The sequence below is a fragment of the Ostrinia furnacalis genome, unplaced genomic scaffold, assembly GCF_004193835.3.
Source record: "Ostrinia furnacalis isolate ACB-3 unplaced genomic scaffold, ASM419383v2 OfSCF5047, whole genome shotgun sequence".
NCBI lineage: Eukaryota > Metazoa > Arthropoda > Insecta > Lepidoptera > Crambidae > Ostrinia > Ostrinia furnacalis.
The window spans coordinates 242,771-269,528 of record NW_021135286.1 but is presented as its reverse complement, the minus strand read 5'-3'; the positions used below and the strand labels follow the sequence as shown (position 1 = coordinate 269,528).

The window sequence follows — 26,758 nt, the reverse complement described above, 5'->3', positions numbered from 1 at the left end:
TTACTAAAGTACAAAAAATATGTATTTAAATTATACTTTTTTAACTTTTTGCTCATATCAAATCTATGTCTTCATCAAATCTTTTTTATTTTATACTAGTAGACCCAGCGAACTTCATACCGCCATTTTTTCATTATAGTAAGTTTTGTTCTTTTAGTTTTCTCGCAGTTTAAACCTTTTACTACGACACACATTTCAAAAGCAAATAGCCGTTCCGAGGCGAGACTAATAGAGTAAGAGCTAGTGAACGCCAGACCTACGTCATTTTATAAAAGCTGAAAGTTTGTCAGCGTATGCTCACAATATATTGGATATCCTATAGGATAGAATGTTGGTAAATCTTGAAGTTTGGGTCATCGTGGCTTTGGCAGCTGTCCAAAAAAAAACTGTCTGGCAAGGAGTTGGAACTGTCAAAACTGTCTGGCTGATGAGGAAACTACTTCTAATTATTGCCCAAATATTATATACAAGTTGTTAGGTAAATGGGTATATGAGCCGACATACACTAGCCCATGTCAACGTATGCATATAAATGGTATGGCGAAGTCAGAAAATTGATTTCATCATTTTAATTTTCATACAAATCTGATTTTATAAATTTTATTTTGTATGAACATTTAAAAATTAAAATGATGTTATCAAATTTCTGACTTCACCATACCATTTATATGACCATGTTAACATGGGCTAGTGTCGGCTCATGTACCCATTTACCTAACAATCTGTATAAAAATCAGCTGATTATTCAATAGACTGTAATTCTTCTTACGTTATACCAAAAAATCTGATTTTTATGCATAATATTTGGACAATGATTAGAAGTGGTTTCCACATCAGCCTGATAGTTTTGACAGTTCCAACTCCTTGCCAGACAGTTTTTTTTTGATAGCTGCCAAAGCCAAGATGACCCAAACTTCATGATTTACCAACATTCTATCCTATATTGGGAGCATACGCTGACAAACTTTCAGCTTTTATAAAATGACGTAGGTCTGGCGTTCACTAGCTCTTAGTCTATAATGAACAGCAATTCATTTTTATATAATATACCACTTTACTGTATTTTATTTTATACTTTCTTTTCTTTGCAAGGTAGGTAAATGATCATGTTTTTTTTTTAAATGTATGTGTTGAGCATGATACAGAAACTAAATAACTCTGGGAATTAGCATTACGGTTATAAGGTAGAGAGAGTGAGGTGTGATGAGGTAGAGTGCTTAGAAATAGCATCAAGAGGTATCGATATTTACCCCTTTTTCTTTAAATACATACATATCTTCATACAATAGATGAAAGAAAGTTGAGTTCTTCCGAAGTCAAGCGTAGGTATTGCATTAGTCAGGCAGTGAAAAACAAAATTGTTTTTACAGTTATAATTTATTAGATTCGTCAAAGAAGTTTTTGTTATTCAAAAGGGGTGACGAAAGAATTGTGATATTGATACTGACTATTAAATGTTTTATTATTATACCTAAACACTGTTTTATTTAAATAAGTAATTTAATTTCAATGTTTCAACGACGTGCACATTGAGGCGTGCATCGGTTGCCCGCCGCGGGTTACACGCGCGCGGTAATTTTCGAAATCGAACCGCGCCCGCGCGATCTTTACCGGACGCCCATAAACCCGGTTTCTACCAAGGCAGAGCGGAGCAGAGAAGTTTTTTTAATTACCAATCAGATTCAGAATTTGACAGCGGTGCGGGGAAGAGCGGAGCGATGTGTAGATCAATTTAACAGCCACGCACAGCACAGCTCACACATCTTTCGTCTTGGTGGAAATAGCGGCAAGCTTCACCCACATCTCCTCTCGTCTCCGCACTGCTTCGTCTTCATTCGTCTTGATGGAAACCGGGCCTTACGGTACGGTTGTCTTGAATACCACATCAGTTTTTCTTAGCTCAAACCAAAAGCTCAAACTAAGGTGACCTAATCGCAATTTTTATTTATTTTGCTACCATGTTCATAAATGTTTCGATTTTCATGGTAAGCAAAATTAATGCAACGGCTATTAAAACGACAATATATTTTTGTGCTCTGTGAATTTATTTTTATTATGGCAACATGGTTTTTCGTTCAGAAATGAAATTTGTCACAACTGTGTCAAATTTGAAAAAATCATGAAATCTATTTTATTTATTCAGTTAAATAAATAATCAACCAATAATTAAGTTAGGTAAAGAAGATTACTGTTTATTAAGTTCTTCTAATTACATTTTTACATAAAACATATTTTTGCTGAGTTGGCTTGCGAGACGCGCCGTCAGTCTGCCGTAACGTGGCGGCGCTGCGCTCGTGTGTGTGCAGCAGGAGTGGCTTCGAACTGTCATTGTTCATGTAGTTTTCTGTGATAAGATTTTTACTGTGAAATTATAGTTTAGCAAATTAATTTACAAGTTCACAATGTCTGCATCTGGCGAATTCGGCAACCCATTACGCAAGTTCAAGCTGGTTTTCCTCGGGGAACAAAGCGGTAAGTTCAAGCAAATTATTGTTCCTTCATCCATCGTACATTTTTAATACATAGTTTCGAATTTACGGTATGTAGGTATAGATTCGTCTAGACTTTATCGAATTACTGACCTACATTGGCCCGGGGAGGCAAGGTACATCAATGTTATTGCAGAATAAAAAGTGTACCTGGGATCGTAATGTCTGGCTTTCTGATCGAATTTTGCACTTGTGTTGTGATGTAGGTTACATTCTCTAGGTAGGTACTTAATGAGCGTTGAACCGTCTCTAAATGGTTCTCACGCATCATACGGCCCCATACCATACCCGTTACCAATCGAGTTTTTTGATCAGACATTTCAACTTGGAAACAGACACTGACTTGCTCATTTTTCTTTTCAGTGGGGAAGACTTCACTCATCACTAGGTTCATGTATGATAGCTTTGATAACACTTACCAGGTGAGCCAACTACAATGATTCAAAAAAATTGTAAGTATTCATTTCATTTTGTGAGGTCACTAATGTGAGGTAAATGACCTGTCAAACTATGACATCACACTATGTTAGTCATAGGGTCAACACTATGTTGCTTATAATATGTTTATGCTAATGTTTTAATTTCAATTATGAAATCAGAATTTGTTGTTATTTTCTCTCAGTTGTTATTTTAAAATTAAAAATACAATGGTAAAATGGGCACTAAATGTGCTGTTTTCTTATCTCATTATGGTTTCCAAGATTTGTTAAAGAAAATTGAAATGAGCACTAAATATTTGGATTTATGAAATAGCATTTACAAGAAGCTTAATTGCTCTAAGTATTGCCTAATATAACAGGTTAATTGTTAAATTTAGTAATCTTGAAGTATTTTAAACTACATTAAATTAGGTATATAGTTAGTTGTATATTTTAGTTTTGTAACATTATAAGATTTTGATAAAACTATGGTCAATAAGTTGGCGGAGACCTTTGTTCAGCAGTGGACGTCCTGTGGCTGAAATGATGATGAGGTTCAAGTAAAAGTTACTATATAAATATTTTCCTTTTAGCCTATTTTCCACCGCTAAAGAAGAATAAACGACTTGTATGTCTTTGTGTAGAAAAAGTAGGATTGCTTTTCCACCAAGTAAGAGTTTAGGAGTATTGATCTGATGAGCAAGCTCATTTTTACTATTTTTGCCCTCTGTGAATTACCTACTTGACTCTTTGTTGGTGAAAAGAATGTATGTACTTTTGTATTGCGAGGTAAACGGAGTCATTAATTAGCTCCTCAAACCTGCTTGTGTCTTAGGATTCACCCGCCTTAAGGTAAAACCATATCTTTCTATCAGCCTTGAAACTCACTGTCAGTCATAGAATATTACTGTGGTTATTATCTATTATCTGGTGCTAGTATTTTCTAGGTTGTCAAATCAATCTAATAATTATTATGAATAATGTACTCTTTGATGTAAATTTTGATAAGTTATTTGAAAGATTATATTAAATCTAATTGGAACAATTATCTATGAATGAAATAACTTATTGGAATATGAATTGCAAAGTGTATTTACTTGCTGATGTAACATCAGATTAGAAATTAATAAAGGAACATTTTAACTTAATTACTAAAATTCTTTGACAAACTGTAAAAAGACAGAGATATAATTAATTATATAATTATAATGTTATGACCACTGTCTGATATTAGTAGCTACATATTTTGGATCCCAAAACAATTATAGTTATCATAGGACTTTTGTTGTGCTATGGAGAGGTCATAATGATAGTGCCAATAAAATAATGTAATAATTTTGTGAACAGGCAACAATTGGTATTGACTTCTTGTCGAAGACTATGTACCTGGAAGACCGTACCGTGCGGCTGCAGCTTTGGGACACGGCCGGCCAGGAGCGGTTCCGCTCACTCATCCCATCGTACATCAGAGACTCCACCGTTGCGGTTGTTGTGTATGACATTACAAGTAAGCAATCTTTTATGCCATGCTTCTAATGGTGCTCCCACATTGTCGTTAGAAAATGTTTAGTAACATTGACGGCCGTTTGGTGTAGTGGTTCAGAATGGACTACTATGCCGAGAGGTCCCGGGTTCGATTCCCGGCCGGGCAGAAATTGAAATCATGAATTTTAATTTCTGTGACGGGTCTGGGTGTTACTATGTATAATATGTGTGTATTTAAAAAAAGAAAGTATATAAGTAGTATATCCGTTAAGCTAGCACCCATAACACAAGCATATTAATTGCTTACTTTGGGGCTAGATAGCTCTGTGTGAGATTGTCCAAAGATATTTATTTATTTATTTATTTATTAGTAAACATTTAATCACAAATGTTAAAAAATGTTTTAATGTTAGAAAATGTTTAGTATAGTTAGGTAACAAATTATAACAAAATTAAACATGTGTCTGCGGCACTATATTTTCCTCTACTTAAAGCTAGTTTGGCGTTTGGCGCATCCTATAAAAGCGCTTTTTTTTAACAAAAAATGAAAGCTATTCCAATGAGCAAATCCTCTTCCATTTTCGTGTAGACGCCCTCAGAACGCTAAACAAACTGCGAGCCAACACCAGATTTATATGTTATAAAATGTTAGTAAACATTTTCTATTAGTGTAGGAGCATAGGAGGGTTATAACATGTCAGTTCCTAACAAAATGTAACAATTGACAACATTTGTTAGTAAATGTTTTTATGTTAGAAAATGTTTACAAAAAATTTCTAACGGCAATGTGGGAGCACCATAACAATACACAAACATGAAAAATATAAAAAGTTATAACCACCATACAATACGTCATATAACTATACAGACTGTCCACTATAGCACTGTATTTGCTGATAGGCAGGAATGTAAGTAAGTGTAAGCTTAGCCGCAGACCACAGACTTTTTGTCGGCCGATAGTTGGGTCGGGCTGTTAATCAGTATGGACATGCATGGAAGTGCGCACATTACACCGATTTGTTATCGGCCGAATCTTCATACAAATTAGAATAGCCAACTATCGGCCAACTAAAAGTCGGTGGTCTGCGCCTAGGCTAAATGTGTATGAAATATTTAAAGGCTTTTGTTTGATTTTGTTATTAAAAAAAATGAAAAATTAAAAACCAGCCAGCATCGCATTACATAAAGGACCTGTTCACGATAAAGGACCTCTAAAAGATGTCGTAGAGTCGTAGACGATGAAAAAAAAACGTAATATTTTAAACGTTAATATTTTTCAAAATTTTATTCTACCACTTTGTAGGCGTGATTGATCACATGCCTCCACAAAATTACAGCTCTATAATGCGAAAGCCGAACAGTCTCCAAGCGAAACCTCGGATGGACAGAGCAGGACATGACGAAACTGTAAAAGGTGTGTGTATTGAGCAAAGTTGAAAAAAAAAATGCACCTAATCATGTTTCCTGCCAAAAATCTGTTGAAATTGAAACTGATGATTTACGGTTTATAAAATTTCGTTCCGATCAGCTTTATTTCTGTGAAATTAAAATGGTTTAACAGTAAAGTAGTCAAGTTCTTTCGGGAATGCCATTACTTTTAGTTCCTTGTATATTCGATATTGAACTCGATCGGTCTTCGAAGAATAGAGAAACTTCTCTAAAGGTTCACACGAAAACTTATCACGTGATTGAAGTTTTCTCTAGTAAAAATGGGTGGCGGCAAATGCCCCCTTATCGCGGACACCCCCTAGATCTAGAATGCCCCCAAAAGTTGCGCCCCGCCGGGAATGATTGGCCTAACTTGAACCCCGACGTGACGTTGAACGCCGTTGACCGACTAGCGGAGCAGCGTAGCCTTTTCATACTTGAATATTTAATAAAGATCGTGCCTCTGGCGACGCGGTCTCAACCTCTCCATAATTTCTGTTCATGTTTTTAGAATGAATTAAACAGAAGGAACCTTTCTGTGTTCATCTATACTTTGAAGGCTGTCTGTGCTCTAGATATTCCAAATGGGCGTTGATTATTTAAAGGTACTACAATTTAACTTTTCGCTTCTTATAAACTGAGGTCCACGTCTCTTGGCACAACAAGTCGCTTATGCCATGACTCGTGCGTGAATCCATCTCTGGTTTGCGAAGTGTATAATATACCTACCTATCATATTATGTTTAATACACAGTTGCGGGTAAATAAAAATGAATAAAGATAACATAAAGCTGAATTGATCGTGAAAAGTAATGTAGGTACAGACGCTAAGCAAAAACCATTTATTGGGCTGGGCATAGATTACGAAAATAAAAAAGAAAGACTTTGTAGAACGGTGCTGGTTACAGCATGATTGGTTGCCGCTGCAGACGTCTGAAGCGCTGAAAGTGTGCCAATGGCCTCGCGGCCACTTTGCGAAGGTTACGATATAAGTAATGCGTAATTTTATACTAAATCGCGTAATGAGACACCGGTGCCACGCAGCCACGCCACGGCGCCGCAGACCCGGCGAATCCTCTCCAGAGAAAACGGACGGGTATCGGAGAGTCGTCGGAGTATAATCGCTTGCGTTTGTTTATTACGCAAACATTCCTTCGCGATACAGAATTTTTTGTGATCACGCGAATAGAATACTAGCCAGACAATAGCTTCATTAGGTATAATAATCTGGATGGAAACGAACGCTAGCGCAACGGATGATCGCAAATCCTGCCAAGCCTGGTAGGTACAGATTCTTAAACAATCCTAATGCCTATGGGAAATGATTAATCAGAATTGATTATAGCAGAGCTTCCCAAACTATGCGTCGTTGTGACGCCCTAGGACCACAGTGTGTATTTTTTTTATATTGAGTAGGTATGGCATACCGATATCTAGGTCCCGTTTAGACGACGAACGAAAATCAGCTTTTTGACAAATCCGTATCGCGGTATCGTATTGACAGCTAGTTCAAACGAAGTTGAAACGTAAACGGAGCGCGACTGCACCTTTACGTAAAGCTGTCAGAAAGCTTATTTTTCTCAAACGCTAGTCAAACGCTTCACAAACATTTGCTGTGTTTTAGTAATTTTAGTTAAAAAATAAGGTGTCCGGACTTTAATGGAAACTGCATAAATCTGTTGTTTCGTCTTTGTTAGCGCGTGAACTATACCGTGATACCGAATTGCACATCAGCTGGAATGACATTGAAGCGCGATTGGGGATGATGTGCGAATGAATTGGAGACATTAAATTGAATGCAATCGGGGGCCTGTTCTTTGTGTAGTAGGTAGTTGCTAGAGAAACAGCTAACTAAACAAATATAAAATAGCCTTTCATTGTAATGAAAATAACCAAAATGCCCTTCAGTATCTAGGTTTCCATTGAGCAATTAAGTTATTTATTATCCTTGTTGTATTTAATAATCGTTCTTGCACATTTTCAGTATTTCTCTGATACTACCTACATAAATACATGATTAATCTAGTAGGTAAAGATGCTAAGTAAAAAGGGCCCATCTGACCTTATTATACCCACTACAATTGCTGTGCCCGCTACATCATACGCGTGAAAATAGTTTGAATAGTTTTCCCGTTTACAACTTTTTCTTTACTGTTTCGCCCCTATTGGGTGTAGGGTGATGTTATAGCCTAAGGCCTTCCTTTATAAATGGTCCAACACAAAAATAATTTTACAAGCCGGACAAGTAGTTCCTGCCTGATATTATTAAATTTCCGTGCTTTTAAGCGATTTTGTGAAAAATATTATTGGCAGGCAACTAATTGCTCATAAAATAGGCCCTCTTAATTGATATTTATTGTCCGTGGTGAATATCTTTTCGTAGAGGTTATTAAACATTTGTTTGTCACCTGTCATTCGCTTTGGAATGTAGGGAAGTCGAACCTTAACTTCGAATTCTTCCTATGTTCTTCTGGTTAATTTCGTTGATGGTCCAATGACAGTTAACTTTACCCCGGGACAGATACTTGAACTTGACCTTCATTGGTTGGGTTTTTATGGCGGTAAAGCTGTAGATCCTGGCTACACAGGAGTTGCAGCCGTGGGAACGAGAGGTGGGAATAGTCCCGTCAGTTCCTGATATTAGCGCGTTATACCACAGAATAATTAATAGTACCATGGTTATACCTACCCTACCTAAGATAAGATGCCAATGTTTAGTTTAGCGACATGTCGTCTTCAAATGGTTACTTATTTAAGGTTGCTTTCGTTACACCTTCGGCCGGAAGGATGACTGGTTGGAATCTACCAGTGGCAATAATGAGCGCGTTAATACCACGCACGAAAGTCAACTTATATCTCGTGTGCGTGCAATAAATATTAATGAAAATCACAACGAAATGTATTGCTGGATTTGGGCATTGGCTAGTTTTTGGATGAACATATTTTCATGATAATCTAGCTTTCGTCAATTTTGGCATGTTAGCACCAAGACTGTCGCTATCCCCCGGAAACCAAATATAATTTCGACATAAAAAATAGGTAGGTATTGTGTGTACGGTACTACATGCACATAACGATAGTGTAAATGCTATCAAAAGTTCAAAACTTTTGAATAAACGAACAGTAGCGAGCGACCAACCACATGTAAAGCTCACTCGCCTTCGTGAATTGCAACAGCTATACCTATTTTTTAATTGGAAATTGTGGGCACATTAAACCGCGGTTTGTTATAGTTTGACAGCGAATATCTACTGCCAAAGACAACGAATTATAATTATTTATAGTTCGTTTTATATTCGATCTTGCAGGTTTACGGGGAAGATCGATTGTAAGATCCTTTCGAATGAGTTTTCCAACCTTTACGACTTTATACACCCATATAAGGGGTACTTCTAGGTCTCAGTGTGATTGAAGTTAAAGTAGGTTGAATAGTTGGGATGACATTTTCACGTACAGACAGTCGAAAGGACACCAGTAGGCCTAAGATGCGCCCCGCGATAAGCGGTTATCACGCCGTTTTATCGATTTTCCCCATACATTTTGACGTCGATAAAAGTTATCACGGCGCGCATCTTAGGCCTACAAGACTACATTTTTGTTGCAAAACTGTTCCTATTATAACAACCTCTACCTTGTTGTTCTGTCGTCTGTACCTACAATGAGGCCCGGTTTTCACCAAGGCGAAGCTTTCATTAACCAATCAGATTTAATTATTTCCACATCTCTACTCCGCTTTGTTTCGTTGGAAATGAATCGCGCGGAGAAAAGAGAAGTGTCGCGCGTACTCATTTTTAGAATTTGAAAGCGCGAAGCGGAGCTGTGCGGAGTGGTGTTTTCCTTTCACGGACAGTAATAGACTGACAGCTGATAAGCTACGCACACTGCACAGCTCTCATATCTATCGTCTCAGCTCTTCTCCGCTCCGTTTTGGTGGAAATAGTCTGCCAGCTTCGCTGCTTGTCTTCGCTCCGCTCCGCCTTGGTGCAAATCGGTCCAGAGTAACAAAGAGTACAATATTGGCTTAACATTAATCCGTTTTTTTTACGTTCGAACTTTATCTGCCCTCCAGTTCGCCATTGGGGTCGGAGAAATAGTTTGTAGAGAAGTCGTTGCCTTAACCCTGGTACACATTTAAATCTGTTTGCTTGGCCAACAGCCTTGCAATCCCGCCGCCGGTAAATATTAGCCTCCACCCACCCATTCCATTCGACCATCGGAGCCTTAAATTGTGTAACTTCGGATACTAAATTAAATTAAAAGTTCTGACCCGAAAACTTTTATTTTAAAAACAAAAAGGAAGAGTATAATAGGTATGTGGTTGGCAGTTGCAATTGCCTTAATTCTCCTGTGGCTGCTGAGTCTGGTTTTCAGCCTCTATACCTACTTACTTTCAGAGAAATTTTTCGACAAGACAAAATCAATAATATTGTAGGCTACTTGTTGAGTTCGCCTCCCACCCTCGGTGCGCTGCCACACCACCCCTCATGAATTCTTAGGTCTGTTTCAGAATTCTCATATGCTCCAATACCTAGGTATGGAAGTACACGTTTGTGATAAATCGCTTAATTCAACTCTTACAATGTCTCACAGATTCGCTTTATTTTGATAACTAGTTAAAAGCTTTTGTATTTTAATTCAATTAATTCAATACTACATATTTTTTTCTTTATCTCAACCGATGAATAGTTTCTAGCACTTAATCGTTGTGAATTATGGCTTAAGTCTTATGCGATTATTGGAAATCCGATGATTGTCATTGTTGTTCGTTCAGACGGGACCTGTCTGCGCAATATGACTCCTACTTTGATAATTTTGGTGTTAAAAAGGATGTCATTTACCCTATTATTAATAAAATTACATTTTGGCTATAGCTATTAGACTGACACAGCACAACACACAGCTCAAAAAATCTACTGAACAGATTACGGTGACAGGCACGCAGATAGATGAGAGGCATCCGCTAAGAAAGAAGATTTCAAAATTTACCCCCGAAGGAATGAAACGGGGGTCCAAAGTTTGAGAAAATATGCGAGTGAAGTCGTGAACTTATTTCTGGTCTTATTTCATTCGTACACGAAAGAGAAAACGGTATGCTCTACAGCAGAGGTCTCCAAACTTTGAAGCCTTGGGGCCATAATATTTTTTTCAGTATGTTGCAAGGGCCATAACAATTTGAATTTTTCTGCCCACCTATACAAACATAGGCTTTTGTTAAATTTCAATTACTGTCGCGGGCCGGATTGATGGCAGTGGCGGGCCGGATATGGCCCGGGCCGTAGTTTGGAGACCCCTGCTCTACAGCTTTGTTTTGTTTAACTGATGCTGTTCGAAAAGCGTTTTAGTGAAGTTATATGGTTTATTTCAGTTGTGGCTAATTTGATGACGTATCCGAGTAGTCGTTTTCGTTTCAAATCGCTTGGCGTCCACGCGGCAACTAGGCCGTTGAATAGTAATCGCGTATTTTTCAAAACAGTAAACAGAATAAATATTCAGTATTCATATTATCGCTGAAGATAACGCGATAAACCCTCATAATTGCTCATAAAACCAGCGACATAACAAACGAGTTTGCATTCTGATAGTAAACGAAAACGAGTTAGAAATTCGATTTTCCGTTTGGCCTCGAGAACGTTTATTCACTGGATTGCCAACGATTATCAAGACTTTTAGATTTAATGCAGTAATTTCTGTTTTCCGAGATGCAATGTAGGATTTGCTATCGGAATGAATTATTAGGAATCTGTACTTAAAAAGACAAAGAAATACTTCAAAATTAATTTGTTTTCCATATTTCTGCAAATATGTGGAGTTGTGGACTACTATGCCATAGGTCGGTTCGATTCCCGCACAGTACAAACATTTGTTTGCATGAACTTTATTTTTTGTATTTGTGTTTTCTATCTATAATTATGTGATGTATTTATAAAGTATTTAAGTATGTTTATATTTAATCCGTCGTCTGGTATCCAATAAATTTAAAAACATGTAACACATCTGCCACGTTTTACGTTTGGTTCACGTCCACAAATTCCACGATGCAATGTTTTGTGTCCAGATGCAAACTCATTCCACCAGACGTCGAAGTGGATCGACGACGTGCGTACGGAGCGCGGCTCGGACGTGATCATCATGCTGGTAGGCAACAAGACCGACCTGTCGGACAAGCGGCAGGTGTCCACCGAGGACGGCGACCGCAAGGCCAAGGAGCTCAACGTCATGTTCATCGAGACCAGCGCCAAGGCCGGCTACAACGTCAAACAGGTATACATCGCGCAACGGGAGTAATTATCTCCAGGTCACCTAGATACATTCCATAGCAGCTGTAATAGATATTTTGGTACATACATTTACCAATTTTGGTGATTAATAGGCATTTTGTATTAGTTTTTGTATAACGCCTGAACAAAAACAAAGGGTAATATTTTGGTGTTAAACATAGATTTCGAATATAAAAAATATATAATTTAACTAATTAAGACATGACAAAAAAACTGAGGTATGTCTCGTTTCTGTCGGGTCTGGGTTTTTTTTGTATGGGGCGTGACCGTTCTTCTTTTTTTAGTTGGTGTTAAGTATGGATAGCAGAAGAGTATTTTTATAAGTTTATTTAGATCTTTGTAGTTCCTGTAAGTAACTCGCGGGCGTTGTGTTGCAGCTGTTCCGGCGAGTGGCGGCGGCGCTGCCCGGCATGGACTCGGCGGAGAGCAAGCCTCCCGAAGACAGTATCCTTTTCACCTGACACTAACACTTTCGCCATTCCATTGCTACGTCGTACACGCCTCGAGAATAGTCTCATCTAAACTAAAAGTCGAAAAATGCAGAAACATATTAAATAAGAAATATTCGTGGTTTATACTGATGATGAAATTGCATGCAGGATCCTTCCGTGACACTATTTTTGGGACGCCGTGTATGTAGTGTATGTATTTATCCAATAACACATCGGGGCCATTCGGTAAAAACTGCGCGCACTAATATTGACTGTGTGTACGTTTTGCGCGATTCAACGTCTAAACGTCTAAAGGTCTAAACCTCATTAGTCAGTCGTATGTTTATTATACGTATCGCTTGAGTCGTTATTAATTACTTAGAAACTTGATTCGATTCGCAAAGTCGATTAAAAAAATAATTGACATATATGTTGTTTTAAATATTTTTACCGTCGGATTTATTTGGCGAGCAGTATACATTTTCACAAATAATATAGTAGACGGTGACGTCAACGTCACGCTTGCGGTTTAGCGTTCGATCTCACTTCGGCGCGTGCGCGCGTTGACGCGAGGCCACATAACAGCCGCCGCCGGTATTATACTTTTAAAGATATGCACATTGACTAAATTAATTTGTCGTTTACCTGGCAAATTAACTGTCTATTTAACTATCAATTATCGAATATATTGGTGAATTTTTTTCGATAAAAGTGATTAAGTAACAACAATTGCTGCGATTACTAATATTATTATGTTTAGAAACATTTATACAACGCGTAGAAAATTGTCTTTCTCTTTGTTTTTCCACGATAGCATGTCAATTTGCGGAGCATAGAGTGCTCTTAAACGAATTTCGAAAATAAAATGAATAAATGGCGTCGTAGTGGTATTATTTTTATATACACATAGGCGACACGCTATCGATCGCATCGCGCACATATGGACACTTAATATACGTAATTATTTGTATGTGTTGTACACGTCATCCTGCTAGTTTTGTTCCGTTGTCAGTTCGCGGTGTGTTGCGATATTAACCACTGGTGTGACGTCATTAACGGTTTGATTTCTCGTGTGAAGTTAGCTACAGAATTTACGAAAATTAAATAGTATTTGAAACAATTTTTCATATTATAAAGATTTTATTAGTGTACTTGACGTGATACGGAATTAATACTTTTTCAGTGTGCGTGAACTAACCATAATGTATGTAGCTAATTTCCCACGATGACATTATGTGATTTAAATTTAACTGGTGATCTCCTCCGGATCCGGTTTGGTGGCGGTTTAGTTCTGCTAACACGTGTGTTGTGAGTAAAGTTACGTTACTAATGCTTGTAGTGCCGGCGAGGCCCGCTGCGTGGCCGTCGCTGGTCGCGCGAGTCGCTGCCGAGTGCTCCCATAAGGGCTATATTTCACCAGGNTCACCGGGACACCATGGCGGCGCAACCAGTCGCCGCTACCAACAAAATGTATACAGCTCTATAGAGAGTTACTCACCAGAGGTGGAATTGTGTAAAGCAATCGTAATCATTTGACAGTTCATAACGTACGATTATTCCGTCAAACGCTTTGTTTAACTGACTTTATCGTACGTTATGAACTGTCAAATGATTACGATTGCTTTACACAATTCCACCTCTGGTGTCCGTTTGGTTGCGCAAAGCTGTATACATTTTGTTGGTCGGCGACTGGTTGCGCCGCCATAGTGTCCCGGTGAAATATAGCCCTAAGGCTCGGCGCAAGTGGGCCACCGACCACAGCCACCGGTGTCCAGCGACGGCGACTTAACACACTTTTTAATATATTTTCTATAGTGGCGAGTCGCGGACACTACTGTAGCGAGTGTCCGCCACCGGATACACGTGTGAGGCGCGTCTATACAAAATATATTAATTAAAAGTGTGCTAAATCGCCGTCGCTGGCCACCGGTGGCTGTGGTCGGTGGCCCATTTGTGCCGAGCCTAAGGGCGGATTGCCCGCGTCGCGCGACTTACCGCGACGGCCTCACAAACGAAGGCCCCGGTCATTTGCTTACAGCGGAATACAGCTTTAAGTGTCGTTACTTAATTCAATTGAATGTTTTGTTGCATCTAACATGGTGTGTAACATATTAAAGTGATATAACATCATAATAAACCTACTTTACGTACGCGAACATAGTCAAACAAAAAAAAATCTTTTAACACAACGTTCCGTTACTCTCCTATGTCGTTTTTATCATAAAGTACATATTTGTACTACAAAGAAACATGGTGTCTTAAATCTAAGAAGCATAAGCAAGCATAGTCTTAGTAACAAAATATTACAAGTTTACACATTTAATACATGCATGGAAACAGGCGTACAATAAAATCAATAAAATACTTCCATATTCCTTCCTTTCTTCTTGTTGAAACCACAGCTCTGCCACATGAATATCATTCAACCGAGGAACGAAAAGTTACGAAAATTATGTCAACCGTAATAGGGACCGTAATGGTTGGCGAATTGAACCACGAATTTCAAAATAAACTTGCATTAATTACATTTACAAGCGTTTTTCTGACAATGGCAAAACGTAAAATGTTATTTTAATCCATTGCTCATCCTAGGTATAACTTTTTATTAATAAGGGGGTATGACTACTACTGCCGACCATCAAATTGACAATCCCTAGAAACAGTGTCAGGAATGGACAAGTTTCTAATATGTTTCTTTTAATAAAACTTGAGAATATAAGTAAAACTAATAATAATGGTGAAAGAATCATGAATATATCTCTACAAATACAAAAGTTACAGGGCCCTAAAGATGCGCATAATAAAATTCGCGCCATTTTGATTCGAAGTAGTCACGACAGTCATTCGTAGTACAAACAGTAAATCACCCCTGCCCCCCTAGACAAAACGCACTTTTTGATCGTATCGAAAATCGAATCCGTCAAATTCCATACAAAAAAGGGGCTTTTCGACCACTTTTCGACTGGTTTGCGATTATAATGGCACTTTGTCTAGACCCACTGGTCCAAATGCAAATCCTGCTGTTGACAAATCCATTTTTTCTAAATCTAGTTAGTTTTTAATTTTTCAGCCAGGGTCACTCAAGATTCTTAGTAAAATTGTGTAACCTTTTTTGACATATCCAAGACCTGACCATGTTTAAAAAGAAAAAGAAGACTTTGACATTGTGATTGAAACTTGAACAGGTGGCCTGACATCACGGCACCGCCTATTTTTAAGTTCCACGCGAAAATATGGAGGTAATTTAAATAATTAATTTCTCAGCCATTTCTTGATGGATTTCAAAAATAACTTAACCTTATTATTTTTGGTCTATATTGTAATCCCATTCAATGAAATCTAATGTTTTCAACATCATGAAACTTGTCCATTTAAAAACCAAACCTGCCAAACCTCTATAAAAATCCCTTTACAAGTATTTAGCTATTTTTATATGCATAGGAGAGTTTCTGGAGCGCTGAAAAAAAGTATCTTACATTACATGAATCACGATATAACACCTAGGCGCTGTTTCGCTAATGCTGTGTAGACGTTGACGGCTTGTGTTTTGTTTTAGTTATGTCTACTGTTAGTATTGAACATGAAATTAACTGCTCATTATACTATAATAAATAAACTATAAATTAACGTTGCCGCATTATCGTGAAATTATAAATTTATTTGTTTGTTTTGTCTTCTATAATTACAACAAAACGCATAGCTTTGATTAAATTTATAGCAATATCATTTTTATGTTGCATTTTTATATCGCTTAAATATCGCACTCAACATACACGATAGCTAAACAGCATAAATTCCCAGCCGCTTTTTATAATGAAGTATTTTATTGTAAATACGAATATATAACTACTTACGCTTTCTAATGTAATAAATGAGTCCGCTCTGTAAATCATTCACACGGTTCCCGGTTCGGTCACAGAGTACATTAATTCCGAGTGACGTTTTGTGTTTAAAATAAAAAAAAATATTTAAAAATTGGGTATTTGACACTATTCGCCAATGATTCTAAAGAACATAATTATTTTTAGTAACGCTTAATTCTCGTTTTAAAAACTCTATTAATTTTAAATCAACTGTAAATTAAGATTTAGTAATCGATAAAAATTTGCAATATAGTTACATCATCGGTTTTTATTGCCGTACAAAATCTACGGGAGTCGTTTTGACACTTGACAGTAGGCTAGATGACAAAATTTCAATTATTTGTCCGTCCAGACAGATAATTAGAAAATGTTAGACTCATATATTTTATTTTCTTTCATAATTAAATAATAACAGTGCTACATCGAGTTGAAATGGCGCGATACGTCACGCTTGAGTAGAATTTTTACTCAAAAGTGACGTCACGCGACATTTCAACTCAATATAATACTGTAATTATTGGATTATGGAAAAAAATAAAAAATATGAGTCTAATATTTTCTAATTATCTGTCTGACGGACTAAATAGAATTTCGATTTAATTACCCAGTCATCATCCCTGTTCATAAAAAGTATAAGCGTCAAATACCCAATTGGAAGTCAAAGATTTACCGATCGGGCTCGCGTGCTTCGTCAGAGCGGGCGTCGTCAGTGGAGTGCCTTTCGTTTCCTTAATGCAGCGCGTGCTCAGTGCATGAGGTGATCCTGCGACAGGCGCCCGGAGACAGCAAGGAGCCCGACGGCGGCTGCGCCTGCTAGCCGGCCCCCGCCACCGCCACCGCCACCGCCGCCACCGAAACAACGCAGCGACACATCCAAAAACTTAGATCAAAACATACAGGGGAGATACGGCATAAGCTTCTCGTTATGCGACGCTCAAATGACGTTCTAGGATATTTTGTTTTAATTTTAAAAGGTAAACGAACAATTAAAAAACAAAATCAAAGTTCACGGGCATCACTTTTCATTATTTATAAATACAATAAAACTTGCAATATCCACTCACTGACACTGACATTCGCCATGTTGTCAGGGGCTTGTTAGCACATGCCGGATCTTCCCTTTGGTTATAATGTTTCTCCCCAACCGACATTGTAAATCGGAATACGTAGGGCTTTTAATTACGTTGCCGCGTTATATGGAAAAGCTCAATTTGATAACAAGCTTTAATTAAAAGTCGTGAAAGTCGAAATAGCCCTAGTGGCTAGTGTTGGTACGTATAGAGTAGACAAACTACATATTCCGATAATAACCTCTGGCTGCTTAAAGCTGGATATATTGATTTTTAAACTCTTAGGCTGAGTTGCACCACCTAACTATCTAATAACGATAACCGGTGCAATTTGTATTGAGTTTGACAGATTTTTGAGTTTGTCAAAGTTAAACTATGTTGGTGCAACCCAGCCTTAAAGTATGTTAGCAACGAAGAAAAGGCTGTCGTACGTTTTGTGGCGTGGCCTGTACATTATTATGTTCTAATATACAAAATAAGTTATTACGCCCGTTGAAGTGGTGGTGGTTCAGTAAAACTCGTTAGGATACAACGACGTTGCGACAGATCGCAAACCACAAAAGTCACCGCTAGGCTTTATCGTATCTTTGATGCTGACAACTTTGATATATTCAGAAAAGGGACAATGAAATCTTCTGGTTGTTTTAACCTAAAAAGACGTATTCAGAAACCGAGACATAATTTGGTACTTATTTGACCACTATTATTGGTAGCCGGTCGTCGCGGCGCGGTTTGGACGTGTAATAATCTGCTTTTGTGTGTCTTTACAGTGATATTAGATTTAGTGTTAATCTGTGTAGTTCTCTAGTTAACACATTTCCGTCGACTTTGAATTAAACTACCTACTACTTTTGTGTGGTCCGACAATTTTTTATCCATATTATCTTATTCGTGCATACTATTTTTGATTGTGTTCGAATTTTCTCTTTGGAGCAAATATACTCGTACATCTATTAATCAATTTTTGATTAATTTATGTCAGCCTACTTAAATGTAAAAAAGAACCGCTCGGATCGGATCACAAATACATACCTATAGTCGTACGTGTTAAACAAGTTCGCTTTATGTACACAAAAGCACGATTACATTCGCTTTAGAGGATCGAGATATTTTGGAATCGTGTTAAGTGATATATATTCTATCGAAATGTATATTAAATAAGTCAATTAAGACTGAAACTTCATGTGGCGCCCTCTGTCGATCAAAATCAATATACAGTTTTGTCATTGACTTATGGCTCTCGTGTTTTTTCGTAATGTCTTAGGAGTTTAATCCTCACAAAACACCGAAGAACTGTATGAATGTGTAAATCTACACTATTCGAGCCAGTCCAAGATCGACCGTCGATATGTTAGAGTGGCATAACATGAGGTAGAGTTGATTGCACTTGGCAAGTGACTAAACTTGACCTTTTTTATTATAATAAACTGTACGTTCTGATGCATTACTATCAGCAACTTATGCACTTCGCTCACTGTGCGGTCAGTGGCATACCGCAGCCGCATTCCCCTTTACCATATTTTTTCTATTCCCTTGCCAATCATTAAGGCCATAATACTCGTGTAATGAGTTGTTCGTGCTATTTTATCGAAAGTACAGTCACGGAATGAAAAGGTTCGTCAGTTTTCAAATTGATTCCTTCAACGAACCGCGAGCACATATTACCTTTTGAAACTATGTTACAGAATAATCTCGAGTTAGAGAAAATAATCTTTAACTGTTCGTTAGTAAAGTTCAAAATTATTCAGATCAAAGTTGTTTGACGATTTATCTTGTCAAGAAGAGTATTATGATTGATAAACTAAAACCTTCTTGTTGGTTCAACCTGCCATTATTATTTCCATTAAATAAAAAAAACTATTGTCAATTGGTCAATGTCATCATTGCATTGCACTGATGGGATAGAAAAATAAACAAGCAAAACCTTATTCGTTAGCAAACGTCATATGTATTTAAATGTTAGCAGCACTGTTTCTTGCACTGTTATGTTGGCAGGTTTGACTCTTACAGTACCTAGTGCAAGCGAAAACAGACACTAAGGTGACGAACCTTTTCATTCTGCGACTGTACATAGGTGCATGCGTGTCCATCATCGCAATATTTTGACATTTACGGAACTATGTTCCGACACTTCTTAGACGGGGCTCGTGCTTGGGTTTCGTGTGATATACTAGTAACTAGTAACACTATTGCTAGGTGCGGTTTTAGGTCTGCTGTTGTATAGCATTTTCTAAATGTTTGATTTACATATTCTATCGAAACAAATCTATCATATTCGCAGAAGCTTAAAAATGTTATCATATTAATAAAGGAATTAACTTATGTAAATTTAATTTAGAGAATGCTGTACATAACCAGAAGTATAGTTAAGTGAACGTGCTGTGACTCTGCAAAGGTGTAATTCTTTTAAAGAGGCTCTGATGTGGATGTAAATATGTTTGTAAAACCTGATTGTTTAGATATTTAACAAAAATAAATAACAAGGGACATTAAAAACCCGGGGAAGGGAATTTTTAGTGTCCTCATATCACCTGGGTCGAACCCATTTCACTCGACTTATGCCATCTTCCAAGTAAATTGATTCGACTAAAGCGTTCGCCTTTGTTCACCTAGGAATTGATGCACTTAGGTGAACAAATGCTACTTTCTTATTAAACATGGGGACTTTTATCACCCTTAAAAAGCATGTAAGAAATTTTCAAATTAACAGACAGCTTAATATTTAAATTAGTTTAATGTTAATCACTCAATAAAATTTGTATACTTATTTGTTACAGGAAATAAAAAATAGTTTAACAATTTTATACCTCGTAGTGATGATCTAACTGGTGACACTTTGAAACATGTTTAATGTCATATTTTTAATTGTATGGCACATTATATGGCTCACAAATAAAGTCATAATAGTTTTTTAGCAAGTATTATGTTATCTGTTAATTAGAAAGCTTTTATTAGTATGCTTCATGTGGGTGATGAATGTCCACAAGGTTAATAAAAAAAATCGAATCAGTTCATTTGGGTGATATCACCTGGGTAATATAGTTCCGTGGTGATAAATATCGTTATGAGGCCACTAAAAACTAAACATCCACTTTTTTACCCAGTTGAACAAAGTGGAATAATTAATAATATACATAACATTTCAAATAAACTTTGATGGTAATTCGATTGTGAAACTTGTCAAAATTTAAACATGACCACAATATTGACACTATTAATTTTACTATAATAATTATTGCGCAGTGGCAGAGCTTGGCAGCGCTGTGTAGCGAAGCATTGTCCACATTAGTTGATTGAAATCAAATGATTTTCGGACACGTATCTTGAGATTTCCTGATGTTGTTATGTTCATGCAATCGCAACGTTGCCGAAACAAATTTGCCCTAATGTGGACGAGGTTTAACCCTATGTTGTATTGTATATAGCGCTTGACCGCGGGACGTTTCACGTACCTAATAAATTTAATGTAAAAATCCATCAAGTTATTGAAATTCAAGAGGCCATTACTTTCTCTTTATTTTTTATTCAAAATTTTGGGTCCTTGAAACGTCACCCGAAATGAAAATTACAACTGTGTAATATGATGTAATTAATTATATAATTTTAATTAAGTGTCTCTGAAACCTGCCGCGGTCCTTGTACGATAGTAACTATTATTTATTTACTTAGTGCTTAAGAGTGAAATCTTATCTGTCGTAAATACCTACTGATTAGTGAGTTTATCACTGCTAGCTTACATTACGATATAACAGGACGTTCATGCAGACAGTTTATTGAGAGTTTGCCGATTTAGATAATGAAGAAAAAATGGTATAGTTGAATGTTATCTAAATTGTAAACATTTGGAGTAGGCGCACACCGTTGATTTTTCGTCGGCCGATAGTTTAGTCGGGCAGTTGATCAGTATGGGCATGTATGGGAGTGCGCACACTACGCCGATTCGATTTGGCCGATTCTTCATACAATTTAAAATCGGGCACAACTATCGGCCAACTAAAAATCAACGGTGTGCGCCTACTCTTGAATAAACGAGATCTGACCACGGTTTTTAAACTATCATTCCTTATTATGCTTTGTTAACAATATTTTACGAGAGCGATTTACACATTATGAAATGAATTAGCGTATATTATTATCCTCAGTTATAGTTGATATTTGTGAAATAATTATTATTGTAATGCTTATTTAAATAAATTATTTTTATAAGTAAATGTTAAGGTTTATATAACTTTTTATTCCATGGTATATTGCAATAAAATGTATGCAGCTTTGTTATTTAGTAAATACGACTATCATAAACAGGAGAGGTTTTAAATAAACACACACCAGTTTTTTTTCGAATCATCAGTTGTATGTTCCATAATTATGGTAGAAAATAATTAATGAATAAACAAAAAAGCCAATATCCTTTATTTCTTTAAGTGAAATATCGATTTTTAATTGATAAATTACTATAGTACGTATTGTATCATAGTATATGGAACATAGAATTGGTAAAAATAAAAACTGAATTATCTATTATTTTAAAATTGTGACTTTCTTATGATTTGTAAATATCACGCTGATATCATTCGGAATAAAACCATTAAAACACTAATTAATATTGTGTTATTTTAAGTTTCGCTGTTTTAATTTGGACACGACAAACCATGACTAAAACAATCTAAGGCGTTGAACCATCTACTTTAACCGTAACTACAACGATGACCGGTGTTTTTTGTATGGAGTTTGATAGATTTTTGACGTTTGTTAAAGTTAAAGTAAGGGGGTGCAACCCAGCCTAAGTAAGTAGTAATATTAAAGAGCTTGGCCTCCAGGTTATATCAAATTCAAATTCATTTATTTCACAGAAATACATGCCATTAGATGTTAGTACATAATCAATTTCGTTACAGTGTTTTTTTCCAAGCTTGACAGGATTCCGGGCAGGTTTTAATGAGTCAAGTGTCAGAAAGACTGATTGTATTGGCCAAACATTATTTTAATAAATTCTGCTTAAGATTTCGCAACAAACAACCCTGTAGAGTTTGGCTGTCTACTGGAGCGGAGCAGATAGGAAAGAAGCGGAGCTTTGCCATCTTTAACCTATGGAATTGTTTGAAACACCGCTCACGGAGCGGCCGTCTGTGCGCTTTCCTATTGGCTGCCGCTTCACTGGACAGGCAGCCTGGCGATGTAAATGCTGTCATGTCACACCTAAGCATCAGGGACGTAGCTACCATGTCAATGTTACGGGGCCTCCAAGCTACTGTTGCTTCCAGTAGGCAACTTAGGGGCTTCGCGTGAAGGTTAATTCTTTCTGAATAAAAATGTTTCCGTTGATCCCTTTCTAATGACCTTTTTAGATGAAAGTGCCCCCAACAAATTTTGGTACAGCGCCCATTTAAGGCACGCTATGCTACTGCTAAAATATACTTATTTACAAAAAAGATCATGGAGTCTGAATCAGATAGGCAAGAGGGCCAAATCAACGAAGGGGTTTGCCCAATCCATTTCATGTTTGGGAGTACATCCATCAATAAAATCATACAGGTTTCCTTTGTCCTACCTACCAGCTAGTATCTATAGTCTATAGTTGATTATTAGCATTCAAAATACGTTTTTGTGGAACAACTATCATTTAAGACAAGGTAGGTTGCCGCAGTCTCAGGTTCAAAACATACATCGTATAACAAATCAGAAAGTTGACATTTGCGTGGATACTACTAGTAGCTCTGGAATCGGCGTGCTTTAAGGTTCGGCCAAACCAACGCGTGCTGCCCGCTTGCGCGATGGCGATGGCGATCAGTAGGATTCCCATCCCGCACGCGAGCTGCACACGTTGGTGGTTTGGCCGAACCAATGTACTATGTATTATACTTAAAAACCATCCTTTTGAATCATTCATATCTATTTAAAAAATACCGCATCAAAATTCGTAGTTTGAAGATTGAAGCATACTTACATAGGGATATAGATAGCGAAAAGCGGCTGTTTTATACTACGTAATATAAAGCCTACTTTTAATTTCTTTTACATATACGAATAAGTTATAGTGCATAGGTTTCTAAGAGATCCAGGAAGCTTAAAGTATGAAACAGTTCAGGCCCAATTTGATCCGTAAATAGTATAGGAATTCGTGTACACATTTAGCCAGGTATAGGCTGGAAATTTCTACTCCGACAAACGTTACTTCGACATTACGTTACTCCGACACTACTGAATATCGACATGACTTTACTTCGACACTACACTACTCCCACAAAGGATATACGCTTTTGTAGGTATAATGGATTGAGGCGCAAAATGACAAATCCATAAAAATCCTAAACCTAACCTAAAACCTAACTAATACTTTATTTTATTAACTCAGCGGTTAAACTAATCAACAAAATTTAATTTACGGCTGATTTTTCAATCGTCAGATATATTTTAACTGAAGAATAACCTTGTCATTTTGACATATTTCCCATGCTAAAACTGTCATTGTGCCAAAATTATTCTTCAGTTATAAGTTATCCGAGGATTGAAAAATCAGCCCATAACAGAATAAAAATATCATAAATTAATATTTTTTTTATGGATTTCACATTTTGCGCTTTTGACATTTTGCGTCTAAATCGTTTTTAATTTCAAAACGATGAGCATGCCATAACGAGAACGATGTTTATTCGTGCGTATAGTGTGTACTATCGGCAACAGTGTTAACTGCCCATTGCCGGTCATGTCGTCTCGTTCTATCGCAAAGACCATTTGATGAGAGCGAGAGCAAAAACGGAAATGGATAGCTAACACTGTGGCCGTGTGTACATAGCGTATCGATGTTGTGATGGTTGGGTTCCTTAACTCGCAGCACAGCCGTGGACCTGCAGACGCAGGCGCCGCTGGGCGCGGAACAGGAGGGCGGCGAGGGCGGCTGCGTGTGCTGAGCCCGCCCCACGAGGATCACTCTTCCCAACTAGCAATATTCGTTGTCATAGGTTATTCGTCCGCGACGACAGCGCATGCGAGAGCCCAGCACGAGTTTGTTTGCGATACGACGCGGCAACAACGCTCCATACAAAAACGCGTCAGCGATACCGAGTATCGATTAAAACTCGCACTGGGCACTCCGACCACGGTCCGGCGTGCAATATTGTAGCTTTCACGCTAACTTGAACCGATTTTACTTAGTTGATAATAATCCCAGGATGGCCTTTCGTACACCGCTCAAAGGCTGACTTCTATTGTGTATGTTTAGTTTAGAGTATCAATAAGAGATTGGTGTCAATCGAATCAAACGCACATTTAATGAGAACAACTGTGTGCTCGGAAGGGCGGAAAGGAAAGTGCAGACTGAGGGGTGACCCTAAGTGTGCGTTTTCAGAGATTCAGGCCTTAGGGCCTTTAGTTATAACTCGGGGCCTTTACACACGGTAATTGGTATAGCGACGGTTTAACTGCTCACCGCGCGGCAAGTGGCATCGATCCACTTCGATAACTATACTAAACTCTGATTTTTAATTCGACGGAATTTTGACATTTCAGAAGTGTTGTCAACACTGAAACATTCCCACTAAGAATGGAGAGCATTTTCATAAATTAAAAAATAATCCTTTCTTGAATTTAAGGTTTAACTTGAAAAACTAAGGCTTAAAAATGTACCGATCATTTCAAAATGGTTATTTGAATTTTTGTTATCATACTTTTGAAGTTACAAAAAAAATTGGGAAATTATTTTTCTATTACTGGTCTCCCTGGCCAATAATCCATGGGTTACAAACCTTTTTTATGAAAATCCTTTTGTTAATAAAATCTTAGCTTCATAAAATAATCAACTTAACAAGATGCCAATTGTATAATCCAAGTTGATTATGATGACGATAATGATGATTGATGATCAATACATATTTTCGTTTATGATAATATGTTGTTTTACTACGTTAAAAACACGTTTTTTTCTATTTAATCTCTAAAATGTACATAATAATTAGTGTTCATTGAATTCACAAAACAAAAAATAGTTCATTCTTGTAAATTGTACTTGATGAAATTTCATTTCATATTATTTATTAATAATTCAAAGCAAAAAAGGCTTATTACATCTGAATTGTCAAAAAATGACAGCTGTCAGAATTCCGTCGAATTAAAAATCGGACTATAGGTATAACTTTCCGTAAAGTCAGCGTGTGTAAAGTCCTTACTGAGGGCGAAGTACTGGACGAAGCGCAATTTATATAGTATTATAGGGTCACACCCAGCAGATCATTTGTGGCCAGCGTAGATTGGACCCAAAAGTCCCTACATTTGCAACAAAAAAAAAACAAAAATAATGTAACTTTATAATGTTCAAATTCAAAACATAAATAAAATCTCTATTAGATCTGCACAATGTCTGCTGGATGTGACCTTCATAGCTTGAATTTTATACTTACCTGTTTAATTGTCGAATGTAGTTCATAGCTTGTCGTTGCAGCCTTATGTAATAGAAAAGATTCTTGTATTATTATTATTATTGAAACGACGATAAATGTGATCTGCTGTGTTTGAATTATAGTGGTACCTATGCAAAAATGTTTGTAATTCCGACAACTTTTTCATTAATAAAATTGATTTATAAATTGTGTGAAGAAGCTTTATGCTTGATTCATTAGAATAAAAACGGGTGCCAGCTTTTTGAAGAGGTCATCAAATTATACATATACAATACAGGGTTATTAATTGTAAAACACCTGTAACTTTGCAGCAATAGATAGCTGAATAGTGGGTACATCAACATTTGTTCTACGAGTTTAAAAGCCTGGTCCGTGAGCACGTAGAATTTTGTCCAATGACCCCAAGCTACCCTTCCTTATCGCTCGCGCGTAATAATGTTGCTGTCGCGCTCGCACACTCACTGCGGGCGCGCGTCGCACAGTCGCGATAGCAATATAATTACGCGCGAGCGATAAGGATGGGTAGCTTGGGGTCATTGGACAAAATTCTACGTGCTCACGGACCAGGCTTTAACATAATTATATCAATACATAACAAAGAAAACCTATTAGGTACTTATATCAAAAACATTTTTCAAGTTTTCATAGTAGGTACTATGGGTCACAGTTCCAGCTACCCATTTCCGGTCATGTCGTCTCGTTTTATCGCAAGAAATCACCATTTGATGAGAGCGAGAGAAAAACGGAAATGGGTAGGTAGCTGGAATCGGTACCTACATTTCTACAGTCGGGATATTTGTTAGTCCTATCCTATCTCATTCAACGACGAAATAACGATGTGATGCTCATTTTGTTTAACATAAGTGTTGGCGATTTTCATTAGAGCGATCAATTAAGTAATA

General features: G+C 37.2%; 1 protein-coding gene across 2 annotated transcripts; it reads left to right on the top strand.

Moving 5' to 3' along the window:
- The first annotated feature begins 2,173 nt into the window (after positions 1-2,173).
- On the top strand, positions 2,174-24,928 carry Rab6 (RAS oncogene family member Rab6). 2 transcript variants are annotated; one of them, XM_028315162.1, is made up of 6 exons: positions 2,174-2,472; positions 2,853-2,911; positions 4,256-4,415; positions 11,877-12,082; positions 12,477-12,543; positions 24,301-24,928. In XM_028315162.1, exons 1-6 carry the CDS (start codon positions 2,403-2,405, stop codon positions 24,369-24,371), a joined length of 633 nt encoding a protein of 210 aa, XP_028170963.1. In that variant the 5' UTR covers positions 2,174-2,402; the 3' UTR covers positions 24,372-24,928. The 2 variants fall into 2 exon arrangements, with proteins under 2 accessions (XP_028170963.1, XP_028170964.1); XM_028315163.1 differs by lacking the exon at positions 24,301-24,928 and adding an exon at positions 17,143-18,104 and having other exon boundaries at positions 2,184-2,472.
- The last annotated feature ends 1,830 nt before the right edge of the window (positions 24,929-26,758 follow it).

Bases quoted from the DNA above. Each gene is read 5' to 3' on its own strand.
- Rab6 (XM_028315162.1), top strand. From the start codon at position 2,403: ATGTCTGCATCTGGCGAATTCGGCAACCCATTACGCAAGTTCAAGCTG. The intron at 4,416-11,876 runs GTAAGCAATCTT...TTTTGTGTCCAG, and splicing joins TGTTGTGTATGACATTACAA to ATGCAAACTCATTCCACCAG. The intron at 12,083-12,476 runs GTATACATCGCG...GTTGTGTTGCAG, and splicing joins CCGGCTACAACGTCAAACAG to CTGTTCCGGCGAGTGGCGGC.